The sequence below is a fragment of the Dermacentor albipictus genome, chromosome 6 (assembly GCF_038994185.2).
Source record: "Dermacentor albipictus isolate Rhodes 1998 colony chromosome 6, USDA_Dalb.pri_finalv2, whole genome shotgun sequence".
In the NCBI taxonomy this organism is placed as follows: Eukaryota; Metazoa; Arthropoda; class Arachnida; order Ixodida; family Ixodidae; genus Dermacentor; species Dermacentor albipictus.
The window spans coordinates 10,138,539-10,154,848 of NC_091826.1; the positions used below are offsets into that span (position 1 = coordinate 10,138,539).

General features: G+C 44.0%; 1 protein-coding gene across 1 annotated transcript in view; it reads right to left on the minus strand.

The window, feature by feature from the left end:
* Positions 1 to 16,310, minus strand: part of LOC139061451 (SCO-spondin-like) — a 195,330-nt gene that overhangs the window by 50,541 nt on the left and 128,479 nt on the right. Inside the window, exons 54-60 of the mRNA XM_070541441.1 lie at positions 13,920 to 14,027; positions 10,639 to 10,680; positions 8,326 to 8,448; positions 5,021 to 5,280; positions 3,067 to 3,281; positions 2,349 to 2,548; positions 697 to 882 (exon numbers count right to left, since the gene is read on the minus strand). Of these exons, the coding sequence (XP_070397542.1) occupies positions 697 to 882; positions 2,349 to 2,548; positions 3,067 to 3,281; positions 5,021 to 5,280; positions 8,326 to 8,448; positions 10,639 to 10,680; positions 13,920 to 14,027 (1,134 nt within the window). The remainder of the gene's footprint in view (positions 1 to 696; positions 883 to 2,348; positions 2,549 to 3,066; positions 3,282 to 5,020; positions 5,281 to 8,325; positions 8,449 to 10,638; positions 10,681 to 13,919; positions 14,028 to 16,310) is intronic.

A 16,310-nucleotide genomic window follows, 5' to 3' on the forward strand; every position in this document is an offset into this window, starting at 1 on the left:
CCGCTGATTCCGGGTCGCTCTGCGGAGCACACACATTCGCCACGCCGAAATCGACAGATTTGACCGGAAGTCCGCGTGACGTATTTCCTTCAGCCGCCTCTGCTTCCTGTCACGGTCGCCTGTTTCCGGTCTCGGTCTGCTGTGGATGACAGGGAAAACATGGACGTTGCGTCACGTCATGCACTTGTGTTGCTGCTCCCAGATACTGAACTCTATCTGACATTTGTTCCTGCTCCTAGTGACGCATGGAATGCTGGGATGATGCTTTTGGATGGATGAACGATATGATAAGCGTCTCCTTTGAAACGGGGGGCTGGGTGACTCCACTACGCCCTTGTTCTCCTCTCTATTCTGCCTCTAGCCTAGCGTCCTCTCCCTTGATTTCCCTCTACTAAGTGCCCCCTCGGGGGCGCATGCACTCTATTCGCAGATTTGGTGAAAGCGATCTCAGTCGGACCGACGCACTCCATTCGTAATTCGGCCGAGCTCTCATGATTTGCCATTGGAATTCAATGCTAGATATGTAAACTAATGCGAGAACTTTGATCGTAATCCTGATGGTGACACACAGAAATGTACACGTGTTGGGCAACAGTAAACGTATATAAGTGCTCAGCCGCTCAGAGATAAAATTCATGTTGGCCTTTAGGAAAAAAGATCTCGTTTGATGAGAGAAAACTAGCTTGAACAACATACTGTCGGCGCATTCGTCGGGGTTCTTGCAAATGTCGCCGTCAAGTACAGTTCCGGGGGGGCAGAAGCACCCGGGGTTGCAGGCCTTCTTACTGGCGCAGCCGACTTCGCCGTTCAAGAAATGCTGGCATGTCAGCTGGCACTCAGGTCCACAGTCAAGCCACTGCATCTCTGGTGGACAGTCCGGCACTGTGCGTGGTGGAAAATGTTGATTACTGCGCGGAAGGCGAGAACACTCGTCGAAGTAACGCTCCCGTTATCACCTCTCACCCATTTACTTTTTATTTGCGGTGTAAATTAGTGTATGAGGGGAAAGGAGTTACGAGCTCGCATAATGCAAACCACATACTTAGATACACTGAGATGTTTCGAAATGCAGTGGTGTCTTGTGTTGCTGTACGTAGTCAATCAGTCGCTGCTTTTGTAATATGCTGTAAACGCGAATCTCAGCTTGCCATGTACCTAATGCCATCTGGCACAGTACCTGAGCAGGTCGCTAGACAATCATTCTGTTTTTGCGTGTTTTTTGTTTTGTTTTTGACAACAGCAGGGGTATTGCAGTTCACTATGCTGGATTCTGTCTCCTAGCGTTCGTAGTCACGAGGAAAACATTTTTACTGGGGTAAAGGAAAAAAAGATTACCATTTGCGCACAAAATAGTAACTTTTTCTTAGGACTAGGTTCCAGAAAGGGGAACAACAAATAACCTCAGGGATCGCAGACTAACTTGCTTCGCCACTCGTGGTTTGCCAAGCAGAGATGGAGGCAAAGTGAAACGGGCACTCGTGAGTTTACAAGTGCTTCGAAAACTCGCCGATGTGTGTACGAAAGCGCCGCTTCTAGGGACTTGGGGAATTAGGCTTTATTGGAGTTGGTCCGCCATTAGTGATTTGAAGAGTTGACTTAGAGCCGAGACAAACTTTTTCCCTCGATATTTTTTAAGTGGACGCAAGAAGCGTTTGGCGGCTTTTGGCTCAGTATTCTCTGACCAGCGTTAGTCAAGTTCTGAGATAGGTGTATCTAGAAGAATGGAACTGTTCTGGGCGACGTGAGTCGAGTAATATTTCATTCGGTGAGTGTTTGTGAGTATGGGAGTTCAAAATTTCAGCCACGTGGGCTCCCAGTTCAAAATAACAGCCGACGATGTGCGCAACTGTTTTGTCATTAACTCTGACACCCCGGAGCGATGGCAGTGCTGTCTGTCTTCGCGGCAGCACTATCCCATCGAGAAGAGGCGTTGCACTAACGAAAAAATCGCTGTCGCTACGAGATTGAGTTTGCCGTTAAAGGGAACGCCAACTTGCATTATAGAAATTTTCTAAGCTGTAAGGAGTCTGCATCATGAAGGACAACAGCACTGCGTTTCAAAAGAAGGCAAGAATCTGTTGTGAGATAAAATTCCCTGTGGCCTTCGACCTCCCTTTACGGCGACTGGTCGTGCATAATGAAACATGGCTGCACCGCTAAGGAAGACGAAACGCAAACAGGAAATGTGCAGAACAGGTGCTGGTCCTACTCATTTCGTTTTTTGGGTTTCGTCCTACTTGGCGCTTTAGCGAAGTTTCCTAATGCCACTGGCCAACTCGCCGATCTTGCAGCAATGGTCTGGTGTTGCTGTGAGTCAGCGAAAACTGGGCAAAGTGACGGCTGCTGACCGCATCCGTGTCGCAGCCTCCATCCCTGCAGCACCTCGTCGCGGTTCTCGATGTCGCAGTGGGTGACCGCGTCCAGGTAGGCCTCGCAGGCGCACTCGGACTCGCTGGTGCCGTTTCCGCGCTGTAGGCACTCGCACGTGGCACTGATGCAGTTGGACAGCTGCGTGTCCAACCCCGGACACGCGGACAGGGGCTCCTCCCTTCGAGACGGAACAGGCACCGCATGTAGCCGTTAGGCAGTGGTCTCGTGTGCCGCGGAATTTGCGAGCAAATGGAATACGCGCAAGTGGAGCGTAATGACTAACTCTCCGCATGTATTTAATCGGAATCATGTAGCGGACTGTTGCTGCAAGGGGTTACGAATGTCATCTAGTTTGAGAGCATTGATTTTCTTTAAATGATGATTCGCTATTGAATGTCTTTTCAGTTTATTTGAAACAGATGTTAAAAATCATCAAATGGAATGCATCAAACACATCGCTTTTGTGAAAAATCTCAGTATACAGGCAGATTTTTCACAACTACTTACTCTATTGCTAAATTGAAGTCGACAGCGGAGCAGTAGTGAAGTCATGCTTGCTTCTCGTGCTAGCAGAACAGTAGCACCGGCGATGCAAGCGGAAATAATTTCTAGTTAGCATCTATGCGAAAGTATATGTTCATGCGCCTGTTAGTCTGCCCGCGTAAGCAGCACCTGCAGGAAGAAGGTTGCACGTACCTAAGCTTGTTGCAGATGGCTGCCGCTGCTATCAACATTTCTTTCGGGCATTCGAGGGGACGACACTCCTCTCCCGCACCGGGCGTTGGCCAGCTGTCGCCGAATTCCACGACACTAGACGCTTGGCTTCCAGATGGAGTCACGAAGTCGTCAGATGGTTCACCATTGAAAAAGCCACAGAGGCCAGCCAGGGTGCCGTTCAAGGAGGTGTTCACCTGAATGAATGACATATTCAGACACCAAGGTGATAGCCGAGTGCCCAGATATGACAGATAAAGGTTGCCTCGATCGGCTGAATATTTAAGAGACTTCTTCATATCAAGTGATCATAATTAAATACGTAGCAGACTTTTACTGCAACAAATAAAATTTTCGCAATGGATTCGTCGTGGAACAATTTATTTTCGGTGTTTTCGCACAGTTATAAGGGAGTGGTAGTAAAGATATCGTTACCGCCTTTTTTTCACATTTCGCGACACTTGCTTAGTGACCGTGTACCACTCGCACCAAAACATGTTAACGAGTATGCCAAGTTCCCAGTGAACGGATATACATAAAATTTGGGCGCAGAGAAAAATTCGAGTTATACTTCCCCGTGTCGTCTCGGTGGCAGGACGTTTTAAAGGCATTGCAACAGCTCCCAGGCAATGTGAAATAAAAATGTTCGAGCCGACTTTGGCATGCCCTCCGGTTTTTTCACCATTGGGAAGTGATCGTGAGAAAATACTCCTAGACATTTTGCGGGAAGCAAGGATTCCAACACGTCGTTAAACCTATCAATGTCTACTCCGAGTACTTGCCTCAGTCATGAAGTTTTGATCTCTACCGTAGTGGCTATGCTATGATGGTGCGCCAAGCCCGAGGGCGCGTGAGGATTTCGGTGGAGGTGAAATGCAAGAACGGCCGTGCATCACGCATTGGGTATATGTTAAACTCCCTTATTTCATAACCTTATCACGATTTCAGCACGTAAGGCCCTAAAATTTCAATATGATTTACGCATGAAGCTTTGTTTTTTCAACGCAGAACTGGCCTTCTCGCGAAAGCCACATCTCAAGCTTGCTGTCACAGTCAAACAAGATGTAAGTGCAATCGTTAGATTATAGTTATATGGAACTCTACAGTGCAAAATCTGCATTATCGTTGTCAGCGCTACAGAACTTTCAGTTGCCTCAAAATACGGGGTGATGATTTGCAACTTTTACAGAATTTTGAAAGATCCCTTGTACCGCATCGCGTAATTCCATTCATTGAGCGGGAATATTGAAAAAAGGCTGAGATTACTTGCACGAGAAATTGAAACTCATAATGAACTAATTTACAAAATTCGCTACTTACTTCGTAATGAATTACGCGATGACGCATTGCAATTTATAAATTGTAGCCGGTTAGCTTGCAAGGCATATCCACTAGGGATCCATTTAGAGGTTATCATGGGTATCGAGATATGCGCCAACATACCGGAAAAAAATGTACTGTTGTTCCACTTACTTTTTTATAAAACGTTTTGTTTTTCTTTATTGAAGTACAAAAGTGGATAACCTATGTTTATTGACGCAAAACTTGGCAATGAAGCAATGAATCTCTCGAAAGCAGTTAATGAATAATTAATGAGATAATTAGTGAATGTTTGTTATTTAGTTGAATATAGGCTTCAATTCCTCGTGCTAGTGATGTCCGCCTCTTTAAATATTCTAGCTCAAGGCTTGAAATTATGCTATCTGACACATGTTATATCTTAAAAATTATGTAAAACTTAAAAATGATCACCAGGTAAATTCGCATTATGACGAACGCTATGCTCCTTAAAATGCGAAGAAAAAAATTACGTTGCTACAAAAATAAAATCGAGTTTTTTCATGGAGTTCAACAAAGAGAGGGTGAGAGCGTGCAATGAATGGTGCAGTAGGAGTCTTAAACGTTGAGTTACGACTTTGTTGGTCATGGTGCTTACCGTGACGCCAACTCGGCCGCGAACGTCAAGCTTGAGTTCGATGCTGTAGACTCGGGAGCGGAAGTAGAGTTGTTCGCCGATGTTCATGATCTCGAACTCCGGAATGCGCTCCGCCAGCAGAGGCAGCTGCTTCGCCGTGTACTCGAAGTCGTCCACGCGAACGGACAAGTCGGTGCCCAGCACGATACGGTGACCCAGCTGCTCGATCCTCACTCGCTTGGGGCAGCTGGCCTCGTCCTCCAGTGCGCAGTTTCTCTGCACTGTAAACAGGGCGTGACATGCGCTGAAGTGCACTCGACGTGTCTTTGGAGAACCTTCTAATGAACAGAACGCGTAGCGTGAGAACGTTACGTGCCTCAAGCTGCAACGCTCTCACGTTCAAAGCACGCAAACCTATATGTCAGTCTTTGCCCCAAGCTTAATAGCCATACGCAAATGGTATGTTTTCTGTCAACCAGCGTATCGCCATTTTACTGTCTTGTGGCGTATCTCAGTGTCTTGTATGCAAAGAAAGATACCTGCTTATTAGAAAGCGAATATCTTATTCCGTCTCAATCCGTTTGTACCAAAGCAAAATGTACTTGCGCAAAATGTTGACTAAAGTATAGTTCCTCGACGTACAGCTGCTTTTCTGTTTTGTCGCCGCATATTGTGCTATAGTTGTGTCAAGATTGAGTAGTATCCTCAGAAAATCGAGTTGTTAGTTGTCTCCCTTTTGCTTCTTTCTTTGTGGCGAGTCTCTGAAAGTAGCGTTTCACTCAGCAACGACTCAACTCTCCCATTGAGCAAAGTCTAAGAGTGAGCGTTCGGAAGCAAATTACTGCTATTTATAAATAATATTTCTCACGGAATAATATGACCGACGTAGTTGAAGCTCGTCCATATTGACTGCAACTGCTCAAGTAACGTTGCAGACACAATCTTTCTGGGACTCGTGGACTTTGCCGATCTTTCACGCCAGCAACGGGATGGCACTGAATTACTGCTGCTTATTGATGACCTGGATGACGTGATTGTCTTGTGCGCAACGTTCGACGAACAATTGCGAAGGCTGAAAATCTTTTTGAGGCAGTACGCTCTGCTGGTCTCACTTTGAAGCCTGAGAAATGCCATCTCGGTTTTCACGAGCTCCATTTCCTCGGTCACGTCGTGAGTAGCCAAGGAGTCCGACCTGATCCGGATAAAATTGCTGCCTTCGCTAATTTTCCGACCCCGTCAGACAAAAAGGCCGTGCGACGTTTTCTGGGATTTTGTGCATATTACCTACGATTTATCGCTAATTTCTCACGCATCGCATGGCCGTTAACACAGCTCACCCGAGAAGATATCCCTTTTACTTGAGGCGAAGACCAGCAGCGGGCATTTCACGAGCTTCGGCAACGCATGCAAATGCCTTCCGTGCTAGCGCACTTCGATGAAGACACCCCGACGATATTGCGTACAGACGCTAGTAATATCGGTCTAGGGACATTGCTCACACGATGGCAGGACGAAAGCGAAAAGGTGATCGCTTACGCCAGTAGGACACTATCCCGAGCCGAAGCTAACTACTCCACCCCTGAAAAGGAATGCTTCGCAATGGTATGGGCAGTTCTGAAATTTCTTCCGCATTTGTATGGTCGGTCTTTCACCGTCGTTAGCGATCCCCATTCACTCTGCTGGCTCATTAATTTTAATGATCCTTCCGGCCCGCTCGCACGCTTGAGTCTTAGACTTATTGTCGCATACAAGTCGCGAAAACGGCACGCAGACGCCGACTGCCTTTCTCGGCCTCCTGTTAGGACGGCAGCACAAGACGATGACGACACAGTCTTTCTGGGGCTCGTGGACTTTGTCGATCTTTCATTCCAGCAACGAGATGACACTGAATTGTTGCCGCTTATTGATCACCTGGAAAGACAAACCAACAGAGTGCCGAGGCTATTCGCAAGAGGGCTGGCAGCGTACAGCTTGCGCAACAACGTCTTTTAGAAGAACTTCTCACCTAGTGGTAGCAACTACTTACTCGTTGTTCCCTCATCACTTCGACGTGAAATCTTACGTGGCTGCCACAACGAGCCGACCACTGGGCACTTGGGCTACACACGCAGATTGGCACGGATTAGGCAGAATTACTACTGGCCGAGACTTACTGCGGTCGTTAAGCGTTACGTTCAGACATGCCTGAATTGCCAAGGTCGGAAACCGCCATCCGTCAAGCCAGCCGGCTTGCTTCACCCTGTTCAAGTACTGGCCACACCATTTTCACAAGTAGGCATGGATTTTTTGGGCCCCTTCACAACGTCTACTACCGGCAATAGGTGGATAATTATCGCCACGGATTATCCCACCAGATACGCCAAAACAAGAACTCTGCAATGGGCAACAGCAGATGAAGCGGCATTATTTTTTCTGGAATCCATCGGTTTAAGGTATGGTGCTCCCGACGTAGTCGTCATGGACCGAGGAACTGCGTTCATGGCTAAGTTTTTGGATATCGTTCTACGTCCAAGTAGTACCGCCCACCGGAAGACAACGGCATATCACCCCCAAACAAACGGGCTGACGGAACGACTAAATAGTACACTGGCTAGTATGATAAGCATGTACGTAGATGTAGAGCACAAGAATTGGGACGAGGTTTTACCTTATGTCACCTTCGCGTACAATACGGCTCGTCAAGAGACCACTCGCAAAACATCCTTCAGTCTCGTATGCCGCCGTGAGGTTACGACAATATTAGACGCAATGCTCCCTCATGAATTTGCTGACGACGAGACGGGTGCTGAAGACAACGAGCAGAGGCAGCTAGGCAGCTTGCGGGTCTGCGAATCCAAGAACAACAGGATTGTGACGCCAAACGCTACAAGCTTCTGCGCAGACCCATAAAATACATCGGCGACAAAGTGTGGGTCTGGACACCTATTCGTCAGCGTAGGTTCTCTGAAAAGCTCCTGCGCAAATACTTCGGGCCCTACATAGTTATCCGACGCATCAGTGACGTCAACTACGAAGTCTTTCGAGACGGCTCTAAGTGTTCAAGCGCTGACGGCATTTACCCGAGGTCATTCACGTGCTTCGTATGAATCCGTACTATGTTACAAGTCTCTATCATCGGGATAATGATCTTTTCTAAATGTGGAGCAAATGGCACAACTACACTTGGCGCAACTATGTAGCCGTGGATGTGTGCCAGTGGGAACGAGTCTGAAGTAGCGCGGGTTTTTGGGTTAAGCGTGGTTGCCAAATACAGCACAAGTCCGAAATAAATGCGTGTTCTTTAGGCATGGACACATTGAAAGGAAAACACAAGATGGAAGAGTTACCCGAGATGCTGATGTTTCCGGCAGCGGCGTCGCGGACGAGCACGTGGTTGCAGTAGCTGTAGTCAAATTCTCGACCGTCGAACGTCTTGAAGTGGTGGCCGACCAGCTCGCACTCGGACTCGACTGAAAACATGTCCGCAGGGCAGGGTCATTTCACGACAGCAATAGCGCTCTTACGAGTAATTACTCTTTCCCATTAGGAGTAATTACTGTTCTCGTCCTCGTTAGTCCTGGACTTGTTTCTCTCCGAACAATAACAAATTAAACACGAATGAATTTCGTGACCGTGTTCTCCTTTATTTGGCTACATTCCTTCGCATTGGTTCGGCTGGAATAAGCTTCATAAGTGTGTTTCAATATTGCAAGGAATTTTCAAGGTAGGCAGCAAAAACGAGCATTTAATGGTTTTCGAACTACCCTGGTGGTTGCACTCTTCAGTTACGCGCACAAACACCGTCTCATTGTCGCGGTTGCTTCATTGGCAGGTACAGATTCGCGAATCACGCAACTGTCACTGTGCTGCTCATCTCTGCAATGCCACACTCTCTTTAGTTGTTTGAATTGGCCATGCGCAAAATAAAACTTGTGCCTAAGCGGGTCACACCCCTGCTGACATAAAAAGTGCGACGTCAATACGTGGTACCGCTTTGAAATAGCGAACGATGGGCCTATAATGAAATACTGCGGTCGTGGCATCATTACCATAGCTAAAATTATCAGCATCAGCCAGATTGCCAAAATAGTGGTATATCATTTGGAATTGTTTCTAATGAAAGCATATACAACATGACAAAAACATGAGCCAAATATTCAACAAAAACAATTGTGTACAGCTAATGTTCCACACTATTGAGTCCGCCGTACGTACTCTGCTGGAATTTTGAGGACTCGTATGTGTGTCACGAATAACTCTATATGATGAGCCAAGCCTGGTAGATGAGTTTAATTTCCACTTCCTCGCTTATTTTGCAAGCGCTTATGCGCTTTTTTTAATTTCCTAATATAGTAAAACTCATCGACGCAGTCGCAAGCACTGAATATAGTGGACTGAATGACTTGGTCACGAAGCTATGGTACAACATCGCCTTTCGGCAAAGAACTGTGATGAAACTGTATTGAAGTAAATCTTTCGGACGAAAATAAATATTTCACAGCAAATAAATTTCCTACTTTGCTTTCCTACTATTTCCTACCATTCACGTCACTTTCTTTTTCTTCTGCATAACAGGTCTGCATGACTCATCGTTCAGCAATATCTCTGCAACAGTTAGTCTAGGAAATCAGCCAGAATATCCCTAAGAAGCAAAACTTATTTACTATAATTTTTATTTGATTTATCATGATTTTCTTCTACCAGCGGCTACGAACATGTAAGCAGTGGAAAACTGCACTAAATGAATTCTTTATAATTCAGTCTTTTTTGTTGTTAGCGATAACTAGGACTAGGAGTCGCAAACATGATTTCTCTGGTCTCTCTCTTGCTCTTTGCTATTAGCTAGTTGCCGCACCACACAGGGCCTAATCGCACCTACTTCATTATTTCATCGAGCGTTCTTCTGGCAAGCCTCTACCTTCCTTTCGTATCATCTCAGTGCAAAAATAAACTATCAGTTCTGTCATTGTTCTGAGTATATAATCATGAACAAGCACCTTTCTATTGTTTTCACAAGAATATTTCACACTGAAATTACCAGTTCCATCGGAGTTACTGATATCCAAATGCAGAGATAGCCTCAGCTTCTCGTCAGAAGTTTGATGAACACAGTCATAGTGTCAAACAACCGTCTAACCATACTCGCTCGAGCGTTTTCCAGTGTGGTTTCGCGATTTATCATATCTTTGTGGGCACTTTAGTTGCAAAGATTGATTCTTTTTTCCGTCTTGGAAAAAAGGTTGCTTTGCATTCGTTATTTTTCGTGATAATTGTAAGTACAAGAATTACACACAGCAAGATTGTCTTCCCGAGTTGCATAATATGCTTACGGAAGTTTTTAAAATATTTGATGACGTTCAACTTTATTTCAAAATTGCAAGAGGGAGAGCTCACTATTTCGTGGTGCCCCGTCTCTTGTACTAAGTTTGGAAGAGAGAGTGAAATTTATGACAGATGAGCCCATTTGCGCGTGGGCTAAAATGTTCTTCACTCTTGTGTGCTTACGAGACTCGAACTGTATTTTTTCTTGCTTTTTCTTTTTCTTTGCATCGCAGCGAACAATGCTAATCGTATTTTAGGCGTGAGTTGACTGAGTTACGTTTATGCCGATATTTTCACCAGTCGACGTTTATTCGGATAAAGGTGGATGGGGTGCTTACCGATTGGCGGTGGAGCAGTTGCAGGAGGCGGGACACCGGACTCTGAAACATAGAGATCACCGTCTTCGTCTGTGTGAGCAAGTGAGACCGCTGTCGAGATAGGGACCGACACACCAGGATCATCACGCGCTGGATATATCTTTAGTCAGTGAACTTTTCATATTAAGCGGAGTGCGCTCTTATTTGGTTTCGCTTTCTCTTCGTTATAAGTCGGTCACTGAGAATGCCTTTCTGAATATTTTCAGTCTGATTAGAGTTTATTCGTTCTCTGCACAGGGATATTAGTTTGAACTGCGAAGTACGATCACATATTGGTTTGAAATGAGCAATTATTTGATTCCATATTTCAAGCGAAGAAATTTTAGCCGAGCTTCACAACCCGTAAAACAAATACTTTATTTTCTGTACGCAAGATGTATGCTAGATTATGTGTGTATGATTTGGGACCTTCATCATCGATAGACTACGCACAGTGCAACATATCAAGCTGTCAGATTTGTTTGTAGTAACTGAGATTCTCGCGTACTTCTAATATAAAAATGACATTGGAATAGGAACTGCGGACAGTAAGAAGGCAAAAACTACGGCTTAAATTTCTTCACAGTATCTATTCGAATCAGATGGCCATTAATCCCAGAGAATACCACTTAGAACCGGAGCACCTCTCGTTTTGCCGAGATAATGCACAGGAAATCTAACAATATCCGTACAAACATACACTTCTGGTAGTTCGCTTTTTTTAAAGAACAATACAGGGATAGAATTAAAAGAGAATATATTTGGGAATGTAGGTTATTCACCATGACACGAGTAACATAGTGCAGCAAGGACGACTGAAAAGTCGATACAGGACAAGCACTAACATTCAGCAAAGATTTTATTGTGGATCCTGAGACTATATATACACCCATCCGCAGAGAGCAGGAAGGTACACTGCCACGTGCCGACTATGTCACAAATTCAAGCTCTTCTTTTTTCTTTTTTTTTTGATAAAGCCACTGACGGCCAACTGATGCAATCCTTTCCTGCCCGTGTGATCTCGGTACCTTCTATGATTTCCCTAGTTAAGCTATTGCGATGGCGATACACGACGACAGTCTGATCAAACACAGGATTTGTCTAGACTTGTCCCTCGTCCTTGCTGCTCTGTTACTTGTATCACGAGGAATATAACCGGCTTCCAGAAGACGTTATTAACATAACTGACAATGACATTTTCTTCTCATTCGCTGATTACTACTTGCACGTGTACATTTTCTAATTTCATCATACCACCTTCTTTTCTGCTATTCTCGACTACACTTCTCTTCCCTTGGCACCCATCCTGTAACTCTAATGGTCTACCGGTTATCTACCCTGCACATTACGTGACCTATCCAGCTCCATTATTTTTCTCTTACTGTTAACTACAATATCAGATATCCCTGTTTGCTTAGTGATCCACACCACTGTCTTCCTTTCTTTTAACCTTGCGCCTAACATTTTTTGTTTCATCGCTCGTTGCGCAATTCGTAACTTGTTCTCAAGCTTCTTTGTTAACCTCCAAGTTTCTGCTCTATATGTTAGCACCGGCAGAATACGGCGATTGTACTCTTTTCTTTTCAATGAAAGGTGTAAGCTCCCAGTAGGCATGTTGTGATGGCTGCCGAATGCACTCCAACCCATTTTTATTCTTCTGTAAATTTCCTTCTTATCATCAGGGTCCCCTGTGAATGCTATAAGAATGGAATAGGAAGTCCTAAATAACTTATACAAATACAAGAAGGTATAGTGGGGACTAAACAAAGAGATACAAGACTATATCTTCGTTTATTTCATTGACTTGGTATTTTTTCATTGACTTTACATGTTTTCATACATGAAATATTGAGCGAGTAGGTCTTATAGTTTGTCCTAATGTGCAGTTATACATGTGAACACTGCATGCAAATATACAAAACCGCAAACGTTACTGGCATTGATTACGGTGTAAAAGCTAACTGAAGTTTCTGGTCATACTTATAATGGAGTAAAGTAAGGTGCATGGTATTTAAATGCTTGCCGAGTAAAAGTGCATGCCAGCTTGGGTATTAGAACATGATGCTGCGCCTAAGATGCTGTCATACTTCTTTTATAATTAACTTTTTCATTGTAATTGAAGGTTATTTTACTCAAGTATTAAAGTTCCAATTTGTTAAAGTTGATTCCTTTGACGCCACTAATTATGTTATAGCAGGCACGCAAGACCCTTGCAGACTGATAAACGTGGGACTCCCCATTCCTGTATCTTTTCGTAGTTATGTTTAGAATTGTCCTTCACTATAATAATATAGCAACAACACTGACGCGGATTTATGACTTTATTATGCTATTCCCCGGACACACTTACTTACGTCATAAGTTTAGCGCACTACGGTGCGGCATATTTACTCATACTCCTGTCGAGCGCGCGAGTGCACTTACGGGGAATGCACTTCGGGACCTTGAGTGACACTTTAGGCTACGTGGTGCTAAACAGAAAAACAAGGGGCACTCGCTGAAAAAAAAAAAAAAGAATGGCGGCAGACTAAGAGCGCGTTTTTTTGAAGGTGGAGATTAAAAAGAAAAGCAACTTCTAGAAAGTTATTCTTTTACGTTGTATTATAAATAACAACAACCATAATGTATATTTTCTCACCGAAAGACGAAAGTATAGTACATATAAGAGTGCTGTAAGTCAATGCCGGCCAAGACGAATGCCTAGTCAATGCAGAACAACATGGTAGCGTGCGACGAGGCTGTATTTTCTTCTGCTAAAACAAAATATGAGCGAGTTCTGTTCTGATATTTTGTTAAAATCTGTTAAATAACTGAGGTGAAGTCAGGTGTCCTTTTTTATGCATTGCATTTTGTACCATTGAAACCTCTGGTGGCGAGGCTACGCACTCGCTTAGTAAAGTGCGTCCCGTGAACGCACTCCGAGGGGAGTGCACTCTTCGCCAAGTGAACGCCCCTTGCGACGTTTAGATTTGGCAAAGTGCACTTAACTTGCCCGCTTGACAGGGGTATTATTCACTTTCAAGAGATTTCGCACTTTGATTAATCGAAATTATAGGACTCTGGGACATTTATTTATTTTATGATCACGCATTGGGTGTTGCGCTTTCCTGCTAGTGATTCGACAAGCAGCCTTTGGTAAGAGAGAAAAAAAAAAACAATTGCACTGTTCCGCTTTACATGGCTTCGAGCATCGTGACCGTCGCACGGCAGTCGAGAAGTGGAAATAAGGCGCCGCATGACGGCAGCGTGAGCAGTGGCCTTACCGCATACGTACTGCTCGCAGCCGAGCTCGTCTTTCACGAGCACCAAGGTTTCACCCTTGGCGCAGAACTTCGTCACGAGCGGCGGACACGGAGCCACAGTCGTGGTACCTGCGCGGAGCGCAGCGTCATGTTCAGCTCTGTGCCAAAAGCAAACACTTCTAGATCAGTTGCCGATCTGCCACGCTGCACGTGGCATCTTTCCGCTCCCTTTGACTGCCGCTCTGTTGATGATGATTATTCACTGGCATCCCCTTTGAAATGGGGCGGTGACTGTCACCCAGCCTGCTTGATTCAATCGTACATGTTTTTCATTCTATCCTTCTTGTATACATATCTGTAACCTTTCTTCTCCATAACTTCTCCATCTTTTATCGCTACCTATGTTTGTAACAGATCCGTTCGTATCAATTTTTCCCCAGATTTCACCAATACTCTAAGCGTCTCACTCTCTCTCTTATCTCGACTGCTGACAGGTTGATGCTTCCGTCCACCTTAAATCCAAGCGCTTTTGGAAGGTAACTACACCTTGAAGGTGTAGTTACATTGAAGTTTGCTATCAATTCGTGCAAATTAATAGCACAATGTCTAAAAAGATAAAGTTAAACCAAGCAGTCCCCCAAGGGTCCATATTGGGGCCACTATTGTTCCTTGCTTACATGAATGATATTGTAGAAGTTCGTGATTCCCCTGAACTTATTATCTAAGCTGATGATACAAACATTTTCGTTTCATCAGACAATTTAATATCACTTGAAGTCAGTGTAAATAACTATTTAAGGCATCTTTCAGAATGGGTAAGGCAAAATAAGCTACGCTTAAATGCCAGAAAAACAACCTATATGATATTCCAACCTGTAAACAAGCCTATAAGTAAAATACGTGTCACATTTGAAGGAAATTGTATTACACAAGTTAGGGAAAAATATTTCTTGGTGTGTGGTTTCAGGAGGAATTAAACTGGAACACACATGAAAATTAACTGATTACCGCATTAGCGCGAATAGTTGGTTGTTTTCACAAAACAGTACACTTAATCCCATTAAGGTTAAAACTAACTATGTACTATGCACTCTGTCATTCTAAGGTAACTTATGAGATATCAGTCTGGGGAACAACATTGCAAAGAAATTACCGTAGACTTACGACTATGCAGAAGAAAATATTGCGCTGTTTCGAAAAGTACAGGGGAAAATTACAAGACGTGCCAACTGCTCCACTGTTCATAAAACATTCCATGCTCAGGGTTGATCAGTTGTACTGTATTAAATTGCTCCAAGTAATTCAACAAAATAAATAATATGAACAAAGCAGCATCGTAAAACCATACGACTGTTTAGGAGAACAAAGGATACGAGCACCTAAAGTAAGAACTCATTACGGAAAACAAAGTGCTGCGTACCAGACACATGATGTTTTGAATATCCTTGCAGATAGATCGAACTTTAAAGCTAGTAGTGCTGCATTTAAAGAAACAAGCAAAGACCTTATTAATTACCACGTGTACACAGTATCAACATTAACCTGTGGATTTTCATGCCTCGACCAATGCTTAATTGATTCAAGAATTAGTATTCTGAGTGTTTCGATGTATAATGTAATTTCATTGCATCCTCATGCATTCTAAGTTTCCAATTTTTTGGAATTTATTTTGTGTAGCTATATATTTTGGCGTGTGCGACCTCCTCTGTACGATTATTTAAAGATGTTATGTAAATTTTTCTCTTGTTTATGTGATTTGTTATGTGTACTTTTGCAAGTTGCTAGTTGTCCATTTTCCTGAAACTGATGTACTTCAATCCTTTTTTCTTTTTTGACTCTGTTGAACTCGAAGCGTGTGAGCTGCCACGAACTGCGGAAGGACAGGGACCTTTGTCAGGCTTGATTGTCTTTAGCCCCTTGCCCTGCAGTGAGTCTGTATATTGCTTACTGTAAATATAACACTTACTACTACTACTATACGAGTCTCACTGGGTGAATCCCTTGGCATTCCATTAGAATGTGCTGAGCGGTCTGCGGATTTATGCTGCAGCATACGCATGCCTCAGCTTGTGGCGAATATTTGCTCCGGTGTGTTTGTCTTGAGGCTGGTTAACCAGCTCGAGCCTTAAATAGCAAGGCACTGCCCTTAATGTTATCGTAGAGATTTTCCCTTCCAATTAATTTTTTCGCATTATTTTAATTCTCCGTGGTCTTTTTTTCTGTGTCCATGCTTTGCATCCAATTCGTTGTCTCTCTCACTTTCTTTTTGAGAACTCCTGGTTGTCTATTTTCACCATTATTTACCCTGTACTTGGTTACCAAGTTTCTTGAGTTATTCCTCCATTCTGTGTCCACTGTTTTGAGGTATACATACTTGTGCACTTTAGCCGTCCATTTATTTTGATACCCATT